The 19,582-nt window shown below is 40.0% G+C and overlaps 1 protein-coding gene across 1 annotated transcript; it reads left to right on the top strand.

Moving 5' to 3' along the window:
• Window positions 1-4,548: 4,548 nt before the first annotated feature.
• Window positions 4,549-18,331, top strand: capn2a (calpain 2, (m/II) large subunit a). Its single transcript, XM_036546110.1, has 21 exons — window positions 4,549-4,843; window positions 5,644-5,713; window positions 8,501-8,619; window positions 9,529-9,662; window positions 10,122-10,290; window positions 10,651-10,734; window positions 11,685-11,770; window positions 12,163-12,231; window positions 12,405-12,565; window positions 13,539-13,708; window positions 13,992-14,003; window positions 14,246-14,457; window positions 14,790-14,826; window positions 14,927-14,992; window positions 15,282-15,339; window positions 15,445-15,509; window positions 16,045-16,113; window positions 16,314-16,392; window positions 16,544-16,660; window positions 17,643-17,701; window positions 18,127-18,331. Exons 1-21 carry the CDS (start codon window positions 4,607-4,609, stop codon window positions 18,148-18,150), a joined length of 2,097 nt encoding a protein of 698 aa, XP_036402003.1. The 5' UTR covers window positions 4,549-4,606; the 3' UTR covers window positions 18,151-18,331.
• Window positions 18,332-19,582: the final 1,251 nt, after the last annotated feature.

The following is a 19,582-nucleotide window of genomic DNA, read 5'->3' on the forward strand; positions in this document are numbered from 1 at the left end:
AACAAAAACTGAATTCTAAAATGGGAATTGTACTGAGTGAGTACTAACATTGTTACAAACCACACAGCTGTGGGGATCAGAGTTTTGCAAGGCCTGTTTGTGCTTATGATACTGCCTTGGTGAGTAGAGAGAGACTGGGAGGGTCTTAATGGTCTTAATCTTAATTAAACCTTGCAACAGCCCTGCCATGTTCATCTGAAATTAGGCAACTAGTGCGCTTTGACAGACATACCCATTAGTGGTCTCCCTCAACAGTGGCAAAACATTATCTGCATGTCTTAACCTGTGTACTGTACACGTTTGCAAAACTCACAATACCTCGATTTCACATCATAGCATATCAGCTGTGTTGCAATTATTGATTATAAACATGGAACAATGATCAATAATTTCGTATGTGCTTGGTTGTGGTGAGTCAAGATTGAAAACTGCAACTGAAAACTGAAAACTGGAATTTCTTCATGACTTTTTGTTTCTTCAGCATTTTCTCCTCAAGGGCTCAGTATAGAATTACAGGTGGATCTTCTAGGAAAACATCCAATCTCTGTCAGCCAGACATGGTATGAACTGCCCAGGGTCATGTTAGTGCCAAAATATAGTGCCTTTGTAGTCTTATCTGTGTCTGTATAGTTTGCAAAATGCCTCACCATGCCTTCCACTATTTGTCACTAGAAATATCATTTTGGTGTACTGTAGGTATATACTGAGATATCACACCATGTCACATATTTGTACCACAGACCTGTCTCAATAGTTCTGTCAAACCTGCTACATCTAAAAAAAAAAAAAAAAAAACTTTGGTCTCTGTCAGTTAATCTTCACATCATCACAAGCTCAGTGACTTGAAGCTGCAATAAAATTTTCAAGAACATTAACTTCCCTTTGGAGAAGTACAACCTGATTATGGTCAGCATTATTATTGTGTGCTGCAAGCAAAGGCTCTCTTAAGGCAGAACCACACCACTCCTTTATTTGATTGCAGTTAACATGCTAACCCTCTAATTGGCGTTCTCCTGAAAAGTATATTTGCCTTGGAAGAGCATCTTTTCAGACTGTACACAAGCATGTGCGTTTCAGCATCAAGATGAGATTGGCAGTCTGCCTCTTGAAATCACATGAGTGTCACAGAGAAAGCGTGGGTGTATGTTTTTCAAGAGACATTCAGTGCCATTTAATGCATATGTCAACAGTGGCTTTTTTCCCTTAAGTCTATTATGCAAAATAAGTATTGTTTGACTCAATCATCAGCAAGCAAGGTTAAATGGACTGATGGTAAAGTCGCCAGCTCCACTTTGGATCCCACAAATGACACAAAACGAGGGACATTTTTTGCTAGGCTTCTTTATTTTCACTCCTTTGCGTATTGCTAGGGAACTGCGTAAAACTGAGGAGGTGGCTGTTATTCCTGGTAATACTCCTTTTGCAAGCATGCAGCAAAAGAAATTTTATAGCAAATTCATGCAAAGAAAGCAACTATTTTATACCAAAATGGAAACACCACCTATGGTGACTTGTGAGCACTGGACAAAGGCATGTTTGCTTGTGAACAGAGAGATGTCCTCGTAAAACATTGACTATACGGTTAATCCCATCAAAGTTAAATGTGAGATTAGACATAATAACGAAAAGAAATGCAGACTCTTTCACAACTGTTTTCCTCAATAACCCCTGCACCACTGGACCACAGAGGCCACTGAAACAGATACCAGACTGATGAGCTGTTCTAGTGTTCAGAAAGGTTGGAAGCTAAAGATAGCGCTCCTACACTGATGCAACTCTGCAGATTTTCTTGGTCTCTCCGAGTGGAGAAATGTGGAGTTCCTTGAGCAGAAAGACACCATTGTTCACCTGCATCTCCTGGACTGGTCCAGCACTCTCCAGTCATAGACAATATGAAGAAAAATGAAATTAAAATAAAATCTCCTAAAGGCTGTCTGGAAAAAATTCCACAGTGATACAACTGTGCGGATTGTTGGTTCACAAAGAAATGTTTCAAGCTGTTGTAAAAGATGCTTGATGAAAACATTATCTTATGACTTGATGGCTTTAAATACATAACTCTCAAAGGAAATGATATGAAGGTATATCATGTATGTATGGCTATGCATTTACTGTGAATTGAAAGTGTGGTTTCCTTTTACAAATATGGCCAATGGCATATTTATTGACCGTAAGGCCATATTTGTGAATATCAATCACTGAGACTTCTTCTGAGGGCTCCATCGGCATGTATAATATGTAGAGTGCAGATTGAGGGTTAAGAGTAAAACTCCTCCAAAAGGACATGACAGAATGTTTAATCGGGCCACCTCCTGGAGTTTTGTTGTTTTGGTTTAGAACACCTCCCAGATTAGTGACTGAGCTTGAGTGGGGAGGTCCAAATAATAATGGTTCTCTTTAAAAACTGTAACAGATTTATAAAAACCTATATTACTATAATTTAATTATAATTTATACAGTAGATCCCTCTACTGGTAAAAAGTAAAAATGACATATTTGAATGTGCTGTTCACTGTCAATTGATGGATGAATTGAATGACTGAATTTAGACCCACAAATTTACTGTCTTACTTTACACCGTTCTTCCTATTTCTTTCAGCCATTCGTAATTTGCAGTTTAACCATTTTTATAGTAGAATTTGTGCTGGTTTATAGAAGTTGTTGGTTCAATGCTGTTGCCACTAATGTGCTCCATAATGTTCCAATAGCAAACACACTACAGAGAAAGCCATATTTTAAAACAGGTCTTCCACATAGGATCAAACAGTAAGGGTTAAGTTCATTACTTAACATTCCTTAAATCTGCTATTGTCACTGTTTGTGTAGAGGATTTTTTCTCAGCCAATGAGAACATGTTACAAAATATAAACATAAGCAAAGGAGAGAAGCAAGTTTTAAATGCATAAATGACATTCCAATACCACAAGTATGTGTGCATGCCAAAACTGGAGTAGTTTCACAGACAACCATACTACAGGAATAAAGTAACAGTAATATATTTATTGCCAAGTAATTCTGAAAAAATATGCTACGTATACAAATATTGTTGAACAACACTGATGTCTAGTTTATTTTGGTTTATTAGCTTATTTAGCAGGGACCACACACAACATATTAGTTGCTTCAGATTTAGTCATAGCTAAATTGCATCTGCAGTCCCTGGGCAGGCAGCACATCAAAACATTAAAATGCATTACAAGCAGGAAGCATAACATAGCAACTCAATATACAACATATACAAACAAAACAAGGACAAAAGGGAAAAAGACAATATTACATTTACCATGCACTAGTAACCATAACACAAAAAGCAAATGTGTGTCTACATGATTGAGCCAAACTTTTAGTCTTGATTTAAAAATTGTGAAACTTGATTGTAAAAATTGTGATGACCAATATATTCCAATATTATTATATTATTTCACAATCAAACAATATTGATACATTCAAAAAATAATAACATGCTTTCGTCCGGATCTAAAAGTCCTTTTTAATGGGGGCCCACTCATAGTTTATACCTTATCCTATTTAAAGTGAGGTAACCCACTGCATGTAACCAAGGTGATACACAGTGGCCACGTTGCACCAGATAAATACAACACACTCAGTCTAGACGTGTGGCAAGCATTTTTAACTGGCTAATCAGTTTACACAATGGTTGGCGATAAATGCATCTGGATATACAAATACAGATCACAGTCAATCAGCTTCTCCCTAACTAATTAGGTTTTCACTCAAGAGGGTTCCCCCCTCTCCTCGAGAGTGAGCCGCACTGCTTACTGAAACCATTTCCAGCAGGAACCAAATGTCTCTAACATTTAACTCACAATCCAACAAAAGTTAGAATTAAACCTAAGCATCGATATTAGGTGCCATTCCATTAGGTACTTCTGGTCACATTTTTGTCACACCTCCATTCTTCATGATGTTCTCCTTGTTTAAAATCTCAAACAGCGTAGATTGTGAAAAGCCCGATTTTCAGCGTACGTGCCTGGTCTTAAAAATACTATCGAAAGACTCCAGAAGGTGGCGTTTAATCTTTGGCGGAAAGTCTTTTTTTCCTGCATTGCCAACTCAAATCCAAGCGCTCCGACATTTACACAACAGATCAACAGTGTTTAGCAGTGATTTTGGAACAGTCCTATAGCTAAGAACACACAGGTCACTGATAATATACACTTTTCGTTGTCATCAGAAATGGAGCACGTTTAGAAATCAAACACGTCATCCATTCTTTTATAATGTTCATGCATCATAAAATGATTCCTTTTAACTAGGGAGGGGGGAAGTTCGATTCAAATTATTAATTGCTGATAGGTTTTTAGACATGTCGTATGTAAGATCTGTACATTCTAACATACTAAATACTCCCTGTACAGTATGGTTTCCTCTTATGGTCCATGAAACGTGCTCGTAAATCAACATAAAATAACATTTACATAGGCCAAAACATCGTAGCTACAAACTCGTTCTCACTTGCCGACAGACCACGCCTGAAAGTTCAGGGGCGGAGGAAGAATGTAACTTTTTCCACGACCAAATATTCGCTGTTTCATACCACGGAGCTGCGGTACTGAGCGCAGTGTGGAATAAAGAGCGGAAGAAAATGTCCGGGGTGGCATCCACACTGGCCAAAAAGCGGGCATTGGCTGCTGGCTTCGGTACCAATGCGAATGCTGTTAAATACCTGAACCAGGATTTCGAGGCGCTAAGGAGCCAGTGTCTGAGTCGAGGGGGACTTTTTTCGGATCCCACTTTTCCAGCCGCTACGGAATCTCTGGGCTTTAACGAGCTTGGACCGCGCTCGTCGAAAACCAGAGGTGTGGTATGGAAAAGACCAGGAGTAAGTTCTTCTTCCTCACAAAAAATGATTTTTGCATGACTTATTTTTGGATTTATTTTAGTTTGGATTTATTTATTTATCTTGGACTTATTTTAAAGTGTTTTAAGACCAAACGTTTTATTCTTGTTAACGTTAAAATGAATATAGAATATATAAGGCAACATAGACGAATGCAACACGCACACGTTGAGGGGAAAAAAGTCCTGTAAAAAGTTTTGGAAATGGGTTTCTAAATGGCATTAACACATGAGGGGAACAGTCACTGCCTGCAAGAGAAAGCTGTATCTTTTTCCCATGGGCGTGGCAGCCAAAGTAATTGTTGGTAAAATTTTGGTTTATGTGGCTAGACTATGATTTATTTATAAACAACTCCGTTAGAATTATGGAATTATTTGTCGTTCGTGATTTGCACAGAAGCAGTATTGCCCGCGACGTTACTAATATACTGTGACTATAGCAGCAATATCCATACTTGCATCCTCAGTGCGTCCCACCGCTCCACGGAAATTCAGAGGACATAGTGGTTATGCCAAAGTAGAAAAGACAACAGAACTCCTAGTGCATAGCAGTTTCAGCCAGTCCTGGTTTTCGTGCTCGCAGGTTAGCGCACTGGATGGTTTCTTACAAAACCGGGAATGGCTTAAGGTGCTATTCATCAGAAACGCTGTTTCCATATCTGCAATGATTATTAGATAGTATTAGCTTATACAGTTGTACAAATCCTGATGGGAAAGTGAAGAATACGTGCTCTATTTTTGTCGTGGCTTCCATTAACTAAACTGTTTGAATTCTTTGCCAAGGAACTGGTCTCCAGTCCACGGTTCATCGTTGGAGGAGCCACCAGGACTGATATTTGCCAAGGAGCCCTAGGTGAGCTGGGAGAGATGATAAGAACTTGATTTAACAAATAACTGTTGATTGAGTAGCACTATCTCCAAGAAGGTAAATCAGAGAATCGAAATTAAAAGGGATGGTGTGCATCGCCTACTGTTTGTTTATGTTATTTGCGCCTGTCTGCATTCGTTTTCCTAACTAGGCGAATCATTTTCTGTTTCAACCATGTATTCTACTGTGTTCTAAACGTTTCACTGCAGTGAAATATATCAATGTATAAAGTTACCTGATGGATTGGAGAAATACAGGCAGAGTGAATGGCTGGTACAAAAGCAAACATTCTTATTTGTTCTACAGAAGCTGAGTTTGACATTCCAGCCTTAATGTTGGTACACTCTAGCTGCATAACAAGTTAAGCACACTGCTGTAGTTGTGTGCCTCTTCACTTTGAAAGGGCAGTGTGCTTTAAGGTGAATCACAGTTCCTGAAGATTCAGGAAGAAGTTCAGATACAAAAAGTTAATTCTGTCCTACTTTTTGTAGAAGTACTTTTTGCGGAGAACTTAAAACACATCATATCAATGTCAGATATATAAAGTACAGTGTTTTTGAAATGATGATGTGTTAGTAAAACATTTATGATTTTTCATAACAGTACAGTACGGGCATTGCGCTCTGATATGCAAGTATAAATGCTTCCCATTTATAAGAGTGAATTGCTCTCTGTGTCAGCCTCATTACTAACGCATCACGAGAGGCTTTGTGAGTTTAGGGCGTTCCCTGCGCAGACTTTTTTGGAACCACAAGCAGACTGTTTATTTTTACTGTAATTATGAGCAGTTTTCAGTCACGCTGGGTTCTGTATAGGTGTTCAGACAGAGTGGAACTTGTTGTTGCGGTATACATCTTGGCTGATAATTACACGATGTCCAGATTTCATATAGCGCGGCCTTCAAAATATGAAGAGAGTACTGTTTGATTTATAACAAAGGCAGGGGTGGGCAGCAGCTGGAGCCACCCCAGCAGCTGGGCACTGACTGACAGGAAGAGGAAATATCTGGCAGAAGTCCATAAAGGCCTGGACAATGGATGGTGTGAGATGCACCATCCACGCATTACCCAACACAGAAAACGTGACTGTTCCACAGAGACGGTTGCTATTATGCAATTATGACCAATAATAACAATAAGGGCTTTAAGTTAAGAGTGGTTCAGTGCATGCCACGGCATCCACCACTTGGCAGATTTCTTTTCACATTTATTGAAAGATACAGGGCAAGTTGCTCAAGGCTGAATGTGCAGGGAATACTGTCTACGGCCAAAATCCTCACTAAGGCCAAATAACTAAGATCCAACTTGTCCAGCCTCCCAGGCTGCTCTTCAAGTTTCATATTTAATATTTCAATGTGTTCCACAGCTCAGAATAGAAGGCACAGGCACACTGAGAAAAATATGCAAAAATCTGAGAGAAACTTGTGCAGCTAGCATAGGAAGTATGGTGTTATGCAAACATGCACAGTGACTAGACTTTAATCACGAGTGTTCATTTACAGGTTTAATGACCAATGGAAAATGCTCTTACTGAAACTGGCTTTCGTACGTTGGAAACAGCAATACGTTTGGCCTTATACTAGTTCTTACAGCCAGCAGTGTAAAGGAGGCTGTGACATCACTGGAAACAATTCCTGTCTTCCGCACAATAGCTTTATGATTATGATTATTGCTATGTGATGCAATATTAAGTGTACAAAGTCTAATTATGATTGATCTCTTCCTCTTTTCTTTTCATTTTGACCACATTGTAGGGGAGCAGGCAGTACAAACAATGCTTGCAAGTGCAGTTTGACAGTAAGGGGCAGTTTAAAGAAAAGTGCGCAGTGGTTGCCCGGTCATTAAAAACAGTGCTAATTACAGAGTAAATGTTGAGCTGGAATGTAACAAAATGAGGCCCAGCACGAGAAATGAATGAAATGAAGTCCAAACAGACCCACTCATTTGCTAAATGTTATGCAGAAAGACTGGATCATTGTTGTTTTCCCAGAGCTCTGTTTGAAATAAGCAAGGCAATTTCACTCCCTACCAGTGGTCTCTCCATCTTTGTGTGAAGCCATGTTTCAGAACTCAACATTCTGTCTCTGTTTCAAATTAAATCCTAGCATTGTCTTCTTATAAGCTGAAACTGTGGTAGTCCACTCCACACAACTTTCAGAGACCCGTGAAAATGTGTGATTCTGCTGGGATTCGAAATTCCAAACCATCAGGAACATGGCAGAGAGTCAGTAATCACTGGAGATCTGTGTTTGAGAACTAATTTAACAGTCCCAAAAGCAGTGGGAAAATCACATGGTAACTGTGAGGGTAGTTCTCATGTGATGAAGGGGGGCTCGGTCTGTTGTGACAGGGCCTGAGGGCGTTTGTAGCGTGTTGGGACTGGCAACAGGGAAAGCAGACACTCAGAGGGAGATATGTCTTTGGTCTGGTGTCTCACAAAAGTGGTCTCCTCCACCAGGAGACTAAGGCCTTTTCAGGTCTATGAAATCAGTTGATCTTAACTCTTGTCATGGATATTCAACCTTTTAACTATACTAGATATTCATTTCTTTTTCCTATTGTTTCTTTTTCCCTCGGCCCTCCTTGGAAAGACTTAAGGCTTGCTCAGTGTTGGAATGGTTAAGCTTGGAGACATTGTTCACACACATTTTTTGGGGGGTTTTCTCCTTTTAGTGCTGAAATAGTATAACTGCAAATGTGAATTGCTCTTATCATACTAAATGAGGAGATTATGCTGGTATAATTGAAACCTTTCATTTCCCACAATTCACAGGTGACTGCTGGCTCCTGGCTGCCATTGCCTCTTTGACTCTCAATGAAGATGTGATGGCCAGAGTTGTCCCCAGTGGACAGGGCTTTGGGGATGACTACGCTGGCATCTTTCACTTCCAGGTAAAAGGAGGGACAGTCAGCTTTGAAGGAACCAGTGACAATTTTTTTGTTCCTCTCAGGCCTGCTGGCATGGATTTGTTTATTGATAAACTGTAATAGACTGTTGCTCATGGTTAAAAAAAAAAACTTTTCAAACAAAGGAATGGCTTTGAGGTTGAAGGTTCTTTCCTCAAAAAAGGCATCACCTTACAGTCACAAATAAACCTAGCTATGCTGTGTTTGCGTTCAGGTTAGAGCTGGTTAGATCCGGCTTAAGTACGGAAGACTCCTTGACTCTCAGAAGACACTAAAGACTCCTGTTAGACAAGTCTTGTCACCCACAAGTATGAGACACACAGTACTGTGAGTGTCCTTGGTCTGTGTCCCCAGATTCCTCATTGTTTCTGGAGGCGGGGTGGAAGGAAATTTTAATTCAAAATAGGAAGCCAGCCTGAGTCAGAATGTTGTAAAGTTATTGGTCCCAGAGGACTGGCTTGTTTGTGAAATGTGATGTTCTTATTTATTTTGATCCTTGGGTTCATTTAAGGATATGATTTTAGGAAAGTGTAATGAGAACTTGGCTTTCATTGCTTTTGCTTTAGTTGTTTTGGATGAGCTTGATTCACATTTAGGTTGAGATGAATGTGTCAATAACTGTAATGATTCAAATTTCCTTTATAGTTTTTTAACATTCCCAGTCAAGAAGAATCACAATATAGGTCAGATATTTAAATACATAACGTACTTTTTCATGTAAGAATAAATTAAGATGCACTTGCTGGTCCTTTGAGGCTACCCTGAATGCTTTTTTTCACATGACATTGGAAGTGCTGGCAAAAGCTGGTTAACATTTGTGGTGGTACAGCTAGAGGAGGGGAATGTGTTTGATTGTGCTACATATGATTTAAATCATGTTCCTGCATTACACAGTTCTGGCAGTTTGGAGAGTGGGTGGACGTGGTGATTGACGACAGGCTGCCCACCAGAGACGGAGAGCTGCTGTTTGTTCACTCAGCTGAGGGGACAGAGTTCTGGAGCGCCCTGCTGGAGAAGGCCTACGCCAAGTGAGTGGACCTCCATGACGTCCTGGTTTCTGACAGCATGTGACACTGAGACACACAGAGAGAACTATCAAACGCAAGAGCCACACAGCTCATCCTCCTTCCCACCAAAGCAGGATATTTTGGACACATTGTACTTAAAAAATAGTGTTGTTGAACACTGCAGCGCTTTGATTTCTGAAATCATTTAATTGCATAAGCAGTAGGTATCTGCATTTTTCTGCTGATTCCATGTCCCACCCTTCAGTCCTCTCTAGTTACCTGTGCTATTCTGATGTTAAAATTACATCTTGGAGTGCACCCAAGTCTTTGACATTCATTTGTGTTTAACTGGTTTTGGAGTTCTGCATGTTTTTCATTAAATATAAAGGCTGTTTGATGCCGAAGTCAATTTCCTGCGGTGGAACAGGTTACACTGAGCATTAGCCCTACCCCTGAGGCCTTCTGCTCCCTCTCTCTCAGGGTGAACGGCTGCTACGAAGCCCTGTCAGGGGGCTCCACCACTGAGGGGTTCGAGGACTTCACCGGGGGGATAGCGGAGAACTACGAGCTGCGGAAAGCCCCTTCCAACCTGTTCCAGATCATCAGGAAAGCCCTGGAGGCGGGGGCACTGCTGGGCTGCTCCATCGATGTATGGCTCCGTTGCATGTAGCCCACCTGCAGTACATCTATGCTTTGTATCATACCAATAGCAGTGCTGTTACATTAAAAGCAAAGTTGTGTGAGCTAAATGCCTGACTGAAAAAAAGCCTTGGCTGGATTGATGTGCATGGGGTTTGATGGACATTGCATTACATTGATGTCATTGCAGCAGCTTCACTTTGCTGGGTGACTGATGGTTAAACATGGGTTAAAATATGCAGAAACTTTGGAACACATCAAAACGTGTTTTCATTAGCAGTGTAACAATTACCAGAACAGCTGAATGCGTGAAGCAGATGAGTTGCACTAATTTCCCATGTTCCTTTGGTGTTTATCTCTGTCTGTCCAGATTACCAGTGCTGCTGATTCAGAGGCCATTACCTATCAGAAGCTGGTGAAGGGGCACGCCTACTCTCTGACAGGCGCTGTGGAGGTAGGACGCGTCACTGTGGAAAGCTTGGGCTGGTCTCTGAAAAATGATCACTAATTTACCTCACAGTTCTGATTTAACATGTACATGTAGTGGAGCTCAAAACCCATTTTTGACATTTTCTGGAGTGGTCTAGAAAATCTTGTATTCAAAAATGAACCCCTTGAAAAAAAGTACCTGGATGTACCAAACACACAGTAAATAAAACACCTGGGTGTACTTGAAGTCTAGTACTGGGCTGGCCAACCTGTGGCCCTACGGCTTCAAGTTTGGCCCCTCCCAGAAGTATGAAGGAGGAAAAAAAACATCCATTGAAGACAGGGCACTAATGCTGTGATTAAAAATGTTATGAATTAGAAATGCGATTACTGCATAGACGAGCATGAGGGCACTATTGTGCAAGGAAAATTCTTATTCTAATCATCTCACCAGAAGCATCAAAATTATAGAACTGCAATGTATGTTTGGTGAAATATCCTTTCCATAACCTCCTCCTCAAGTGAAGTGTGCTATACAATGGATTTTACACGCAAATGGATACATGAATGTAGACAGTAACAACTGACTGTACAATAAATTATTAATGCACTTCTATTTTGTAGTGTTTTGACAATCACACTGGTAAATTCTGGCCTGTACTCTGGGTCAAGTTGGCCATACCTGGTCTTATAATTTAAAGGGTACAATTTTAATATGAACAGAAACAATATTTTATCCAATGTGATATCATTGAGCAGCCGCCTCCTAACTACTGTGCTTCATTTGGGTTAGCACTGATTTACCCCAATAACTCTGGTGAACAACTCATTCATCAGTCTTGTGAGCAGAGCACACCATATGGGTATCGTCTGTGTTGAGCATTGGGACTGTGGCCCAGTGTGGCATTCGTTGTTTGCTGTAGAGCGCAGCTTGTTTCTGTTCGGAGGATTCTGATGATCTCTTTCCTGACTCAGGTGGGCTACCGGGGACGCAAGGAGAAGCTGGTGAGAGTGCGGAACCCGTGGGGTCAAGTGGAGTGGACAGGGGCCTGGAGTGACAAGTATGTTCCCACTCACTGGTCTGAGAATGTTGTTAGCCTGGTCTGACACTGTTGCTCATTCAGCTTGAATAGATACACTTCTGTTCTCCTGCGCTGGATGTCGCTCCGGATAAGAGCGTCTGCTAAATGAATGTAACGTAATGTAATGTGACATCTTAGAGAGCTCTGGAGGCAACTGGCAGTTTTCACACGCTGCTTTCTGTAACATTAAATGCTACAACTAAACCAATTAAGTACAGATTTGCAAAAGTTTTTCTGTCATGAAAATGTGACATGGGGCCCTTGTCACTTGTTGCACCTCATTCCCACAGCTATATTTGAATATGGCAAAGCTCTGCATAATCATAGCTGATTTGCTTTTGTGGTTCCACACTTATTCTGTCTCTGTCTAGCTCCTCTGAATGGAACTACGTTGATGCCTCGGAGCGTGGGAATGTCAAAGCGGACGACGGAGAGTTCTGGTATGAAAATGTTGGCTTTTCAAGTTTGTCAAAACCTTAATGATTCCTTTAATGAAGTACTTGGGTGTTTGTATCACTTACTCTTCAATAACTGTTTGTTGTAGTGACACAAGTCTCAGGTTTTGTGCATGTGTTTGAATCTCCTGTCGATGCAGTGTCTTTGTCTTTGTCAGGATGTCATTCACTGACTTCACGAGGCATTACTCTCGTCTGGAGATCTGCACTCTGACCCCGGACACACTGTCCAGTGACACCTACAAGCACTGGAGTGTGAGCAAATATGACGGCAGCTGGAGGAAGGGCTCTACTGCAGGCGGCTGCAGGAACCACCCCTGTGAGAACATCACTCTGTTTTAACCACCCGTTACATTACATTATTGGCATTTAGCAGACACTCTTATCCAGAGCTGCTTACATACAGTAGGTTACAGTTTTTTAGGTTACCCATTTATTCACCTGGATATTTACTGAGGCGATTCTGGCTTAACGCTTATCGTTCCCAAGGGTACAACGGCAGTGTACAGAAATATGTAGTAAGGGAGCAAATGTCTTGGAGACTGTCTCTTGTATAGTCTGCATGTGGTGGCATGTTTGTAACTGGACCCCAGAGATGGACACACCTCCCCTGTATGAGGAATTGATCTTCAAAAAACACCAACACCCTGTGCACTGCCGCAGGTCAGCTCCACCATGTTGGACATGTTGGCTTCCTGGATTGGCATTCTAAATATGCACTGCTTTCTTTACAACTGGTCAGCACACTGATTCCGCCCAATTAGGTGCCGTTTGCATCATGATGGACATGTTGTGGTCTTGCCCCCAGGCTAACATGTAGGACTTCACTGAGTCAGGTTGCTCAGCATATTTTTTCATCAGGCATGTTCAGACAGGCTGGGACTACTTCAAATGCTGTGTGAAAGTCAAAAATAGCAGGTCCTCAGCTACCAGCTTGGACGGGCAGGGTCAGCCATGTGTACCACTAAAATTACACTGATAATGTGTTGCACAACAAAGAGTTTGGCAGAGTCCCACAGAGATTTTGTTGATTATAGCCATGCATATGACCTGTGCATACCTGAAATTTCTAAACCTTTTTTCTACCTGTTGTTTATGTTTTATGTCATTAGTGAATCTTGATGTAAGGGATTATCATAACCAATGCCTAGCAACCTCAATATAAGTAGACGGTTTACAAATTTAGGTGTATAAATATGCAAACAGACAAGTCTGTATTTAATATTCTCAGTACTGTCTGTGTATTCATGTGGAGGTGTGCGGTTCTAGCTTTGCCTTTTTCTCCACCACAGATACCTTCTGGATGAATCCGCAGTTCAAGATCAAGCTGGAGGAGGAGGATGACGACCCAGACGACAACGAGGTGGGCTGCAGCTTTGTGGTGGGCCTGATCCAGAAGAACCGGCGCCGGCTGAGAAAGGTGGGAGAGGACATGCACACCATCGGCTTCGCCATCTACGAGGTGAGCACACAGACTCTGGTTGTATTGGTTTCAATCAGATATTGACAGCTGTGAAGTTCGAAAACCTTCATTCTACCATTACTGAATATAGGCAAATGTAATATTTACCACATATTTCTTTACTGAATTAATAAAAGTAAGTAATGTACTGCCTATGAAAGGAATGCAATTACTTTAGTAGATTTGATCACCATTTGGGACCTCCTGGCTTCTTTATGTAAATGAGATGGGTGCCATGTTATCAGTTTAATCAGATTCATTTGTGCTTTGTGTTTTGTTTCAGGTGCCACCTCAGGTGAGTGTTACATCACAGAGGGACAATTCAGATCAAAAGCTGGGGATCAGGATTCCAGTCATCTCAAACAGGGAGTTTCACAGCATAACTTTTATGGTTGCCTTCAGCTTCATATTTCTCAATACTCTTTGAAGCCAGCAATTCTTTTGTGATAAGTAAGGTATTTATTCCTAAGGGTAGACCAATGGCTTATTCAATCCATGCCTGCTCCCTCAACCTGACTGTCCCTTTCTCTGCGACAGTTTCGTGGCCAAAGCGAGGTCCACCTGGACAAGAACTACTTCCTGACCCATGCGCAGAAGGCCCGCTCTGAGACATTCATCAACCTGCGTGAGGTCAGCACGCGCTTCAAGCTGCCCCCCGGGGAGTACCTCATTGTTCCCTCCACCTTCGAGCCACACAAGGATGGAGACTTCTGCATACGCGTGTTCTCTGAGAAGCAGAGCGAAACACAGTAAGCCCCTGCTTTCCCTCGTCTCGCCGCACAGTCACGTCTCAGTGCAAATATTTTTCTTTCTTGTTGCATGGAATGCACTGGTTTGAATCAGGAAAATTAAGTCTTTCTTCTGTTTAATGCAGATTTTAAACTGCATTTTCTCCAGTTATGTACAGAGTAGAACTTGAGGGAGGGGTGGTTTTGTCACATTGTTAGCTAAGAAAAAACGAAGAAATATTAGAGCTGTGTGTGCTAAAGTGCCACCCCCCCTTGTAACATATCTTTAAGCTACAGTACAGAGAAAATACTTGCACAGATTGGAGTAATGCATTTCTAAATTTGCCTGTCAGGCCCTGTGACGATCCTGTTGAAGCACAATTAGAAGATGTAAGAACTTTTTCTTCTTTTTTTGTTATGGTGTTCGGTTTTCTGATTGATATGATTGATATTCTGATTGATAGTAAATATGTTTTTATCTTTAAATTAGGACACAGTGTCAGAGGATGAGGTTGATGCAGGATTTAGGGGGCTGTTCATGAAGCTCGCTGGAAATGTAAGTTTTTTGATATTTTTACATCCTAACATCCTACATGAGTCAGACATGCCATTTTTTATTTTCTGTACATGCCTGTGTTAAAAATCCATTAAAAATATGTAAACAGTTTTATAGAAGTGTGTTGATTTTCAGAACTAGTAGAACCTGCTAGGTTGATTTGCTTATAGATGTACCTATAGATGACTTTGTCTGTTAAATGAGGGTGAATTGAAATGTCAGAGCACTCTTTGCATAGTTGCATAGTTTAACTGCTTATTTATAACAAGCTTGTGTTTCATGTTCACAGGACATGGAAATATCTGCAACAGAGCTGAGAACTATTTTCAATAAAATTGTCTCCAAACGTAAGTGATTTTTTTTTTCTCTGCCTGTCAGTGTGTCTCGGTTGCCAGATAAGACCATGCTATGATCTTACGTCATGATGGTTAACATCATTTAATGTCTTACAGGTACGGACATAAAAACAGATGGGTTTAGTCTTGACACCTGCAGAATCATGGTCAATCTAATGGATGTATCCTTCGTTGTGAGAACTGTTTTGTGGATCGAATGCTTTCTTTGGTCAGCAATACCATAATTAGAACAAGGCAGTTAATTTACTGGGATCCTGCAATCATCTTAAGACAAGAATTGATGTATTGAGGTGTATTTAAACTAAAACAATGATCAGTAACAGGCATTGTGTTCACTGTGCTTGCAGTCAACTGCCCACCCTCGCCTCATCTAGCTTACAGGGTACCTGCCACGCTGTTTGTCAGGCTGTTTCATTTTAGATGGGCAGCACCCTTGGAGGCAAAGCATCAAAGGCCAACTGCAAATATTAGACTGTTATTTACTTGTTTCATATAAATGTTCAACAAATTGTGTTTTATAATTGAGCCACTAAATCCATATTTTGGGTATTTTACAGGGGTGCAATTGTGTTTATGTCACAAATAGTGTAGAAAAATATAAGATCTAAAAGTTACAAAATGATGCAAAGAAAAATTATAACAATGTTTCATGTGAGGTTTTTCAGACAATCACATATATCCTTGACTCTTAAGCAGGAAAGTGGAAATGGCAAACTAGGAATAGGGGAATTTGCAACCTTGTGGAAGAAAGTCCAGAAATACTTGGTAAGAGACACTATTTTCGTTTACAGGGTTAGATACTGTGGATATACAGTAGATAGTACAGATAGTATGTATTTACTGAGAGCCATTGTGTGGCATAACCCTTCTTAACAACCTCAAGATTCAGCTGAAACTGATGAGTCTTAAAATACATACATGCATAAACAACAATCTCTGCATGATGCAAACATATGCTCCTCCAGGCGATCTACAAGAAGAATGACTTGGATGGGTCAGGCAACATGAGTACTCCAGAGATGCGCATGGCCCTGAAAGAAGCAGGTGTGTTAAGATAAATAAAAGGACCAAATCCACTTCAATAGTAGCGTGTAGCAGCAGCATCAGTATCAATTTGCCTAAAATATGCAGCAATAGCAGCTGCTGTGTTCCTCTGTGGCTGGACACTAATTCTTTTTTTTTCATCCCAAAAAAGGTTTCACTCTGAATAACAGTATTCATCAGATCCTGGTGGCTCGCTACGGTGAATCCGACATGACCATTGATTTTGATAACTTCGTGGCCTGCTTGACACGTCTGGAGATGATGTTCAGTAAGGGCCTTTTTCTTTGTTTAACAAGGTGTTTGATATTAGGGAAGAGGGTGTACGATCACATGCTAGACATCATTTAGCAAATGAGGTCAATGTGCATCTGGGATGGGAAACTATTACCACACGTGTTTCTTCAAAGGACAGTACAAGCAAAACAGCAATGAGCAAAAAAAAAAAAAATGTCAAATCTGTTCAACCAATTAGAACATAGTCAAGATTTGCAGAATCTGAGATTTTTTTTATCAGATAGTTTACCTTTAAAATTATGAACTAAATTCCCAGTGTGTATTGCAAAAGGCAAGCTGTCCCAGAGGCAACTATGACTCATTATCAGCTATAATAGCAAAAAGTCCCTTACTCATTGACAAAGTATTTTTCGACTGGGTGTATACTTGAAACTACACATACTTACACTGTGAAAGACAGGGTTTCATCAATTTACTTTGATTATGCAGTCATTTATAAAAACTGATCTTAAACTGATGTTAAGGAAAAAATAAGTTAAAAATGAGTTAAATGCTAATTATAACAAATTTGGTACTATTGACACTTTCTCTACATAGTATTGGGTAGTGATAAATGGAAAAATAAAACCACACCTGTCTTATAGGATTCTTTTTTCCAATTTATTTTTATCTTTCAAATGTTTTGAGAAACTCATGGTGCAACGTTTTCATCAACTGCACAGTGTGATCTGTAAAATCAGATGAGCTTGTGGTCTCATTTCAATAGATTGGATTTTACATATTACTCTTAAAATAATAATGAAAATTTTTTGGCAAAAATGTTACTACTTGTATTTCAAGCAGATATTGCAGCCTTTTTGTCTAGATTAATTACATTGAATACAATGTGATTTTATGACTTTATTACTCTGTGAAGACATGGTTCATTTGACAAGGCCCCCCTGTGCATCAGGAAATAATGGTTTTTGTGGGATTTTGATTTTGACGCTTGACTGAAAATTCTCTTCTCCTTGTAGAAGTCTTCAAGAAGATAGACACTGAGAACAGTGGTTCCATAGAACTGGACTTTTTTCAGGTAAGACCTTGCAGTGTACATGCTATAATGCAGTAATAACTGTGCTTTGGTTTTCATTACTTTGCTCATAGACTCTTTGGCAATCTGTGGCCCAGTATGGAGCCAAGTATGGCTCTTCTATCATTGCCAAAATACAAACAACTTTCCAATTTAAAGTAAAAGTTATATTTTCTTTCAGTATATTAACAGTATATTGTTACTTGTGTTGGGGTGGTCCTCTTCTTCTATTTAAGGTTAATTTTTACAACCACCCATCCTCCACACTCATCCTCTCCTTAAAATAAATGAAAGTTCTCCTTTTCTACTCCATCATGGTGATTTTGGAGCGGGCTGATTTGTTTAAATGAAGGGAAAAAAACGAGTGAATCTAAGGGGCAAAGTAACTTAGTATTTTGTTTTGTCTTCTTGCTTTTTTCCTTTTACAGTGGCTGTCATTTGCTATGATCTAGAAGACTTCTGCAGTGAAGCTACAGGCCAGGCCAAAATACAATTTTAATAACATTTTATAATGAAAATACTCTATTTTAAAACTGTTGTTAGTGCACTAAATGGTTAATACCTTTATCCTGTAAATGCTGCATAGTGTTGGATGTTGGACAAAGAGATTACTTGTATGGATCTTTTGTACATTCTGGGACAGAAAGGATCGAATCAATAAATTTTGTCATTGTTGCTTTGAAGTTTGTCGCTGCTTTTTGTGTCAACATTTGTTTTGAGTGTGCCTGTGGACCGCATGTAAATGTGACCATCACAAGTGCTGCTCTTTGCTGATGAGTCAGTGTGTTTCGGTGAAGGTCAGGTGGACAGATTTGATGTTGTGCAAAATTTTGATTGTCCCATGCAATTTGTAGTAGAGGTAATGACCAAACCAAAATATACAGTTATTTTGTTTTACGTTGCAATTATGTGTATGTAGAGGTGCAAACATATTACATTGTGCTTGGTTACAGAAAGCCTTCCCAATTAGGATGTTTATGTTTATGTATGTTTTTTCCACTGTTGCCTATGTCAAAATTGCCCACATAGAATAATGTGCTCCCTAAGATCACTTCCTGCCGTTAATTTCACTTCTTTTTATTATATCCAGCATTTAAGTATGAATTCTCTGGCTTCTGTGAAGCTGCTTGTTTAGTGGTGCTGCCAGAGGCTAAGTTCCCAGCATCACTCTGACTTTACTTTGGAATCACACAAGCAAGATTTAACTCTGCAGTAATTTGAAGCTTACTGATCTCTTGAAATAGGAATATACATTTTATAAACATTGGGCAGTTTAAAATTTACTCAGACATGCTAGGTTTTAATGTATTTTATTTACTAGGCCACAGTGCAGGTGCAGCCTTTTGATGCCTTTGATTTCTCTCACCTCCACCTATCATGACGTCTTACTTACAGAAGTCACGTGCTCTGTTTTTGTTACACAATGCCAGTGTCTTCAAATATAATTACAGCAAACAGCTGTTATTATGATTAAAATTTTCATGCTTTATTGATATCTCTCTGTTGTTTCTTTACCAACCAGGTGACAGTCTGTTCAGCTGGTCATATTTTTTACATTTCTTTATTAATTAAATGCAATGTAAGTATAATGTTTTTAAAATAAGATTGTTTCAAGCCTGCTAACAAACAGTGACACCTTTAAGTTTAGTTGAGGATCACATATGAAGCTATTATGGCAGTATGGTCCATGCTAGTGACTTAAACCTAAAGTGGTTCTTTCGGATAATGTACTGTAAGTGGAATGCTGTGGTGAAGTGGTGCTTATTTTTGTTCCATAGGTCCATAGCTGATGGTAGATGGGGGATATAGGAATCAATTAGCCTAGCTCGGCAGGGAGCAAATGGGAGAAAGCCAGAATCACTTTTGAACATTAGTATCCGGCAG

The sequence above is a fragment of the Megalops cyprinoides genome, chromosome 15, assembly GCF_013368585.1.
Source record: "Megalops cyprinoides isolate fMegCyp1 chromosome 15, fMegCyp1.pri, whole genome shotgun sequence".
Classification (NCBI taxonomy): domain Eukaryota; kingdom Metazoa; phylum Chordata; class Actinopteri; order Elopiformes; family Megalopidae; genus Megalops; species Megalops cyprinoides.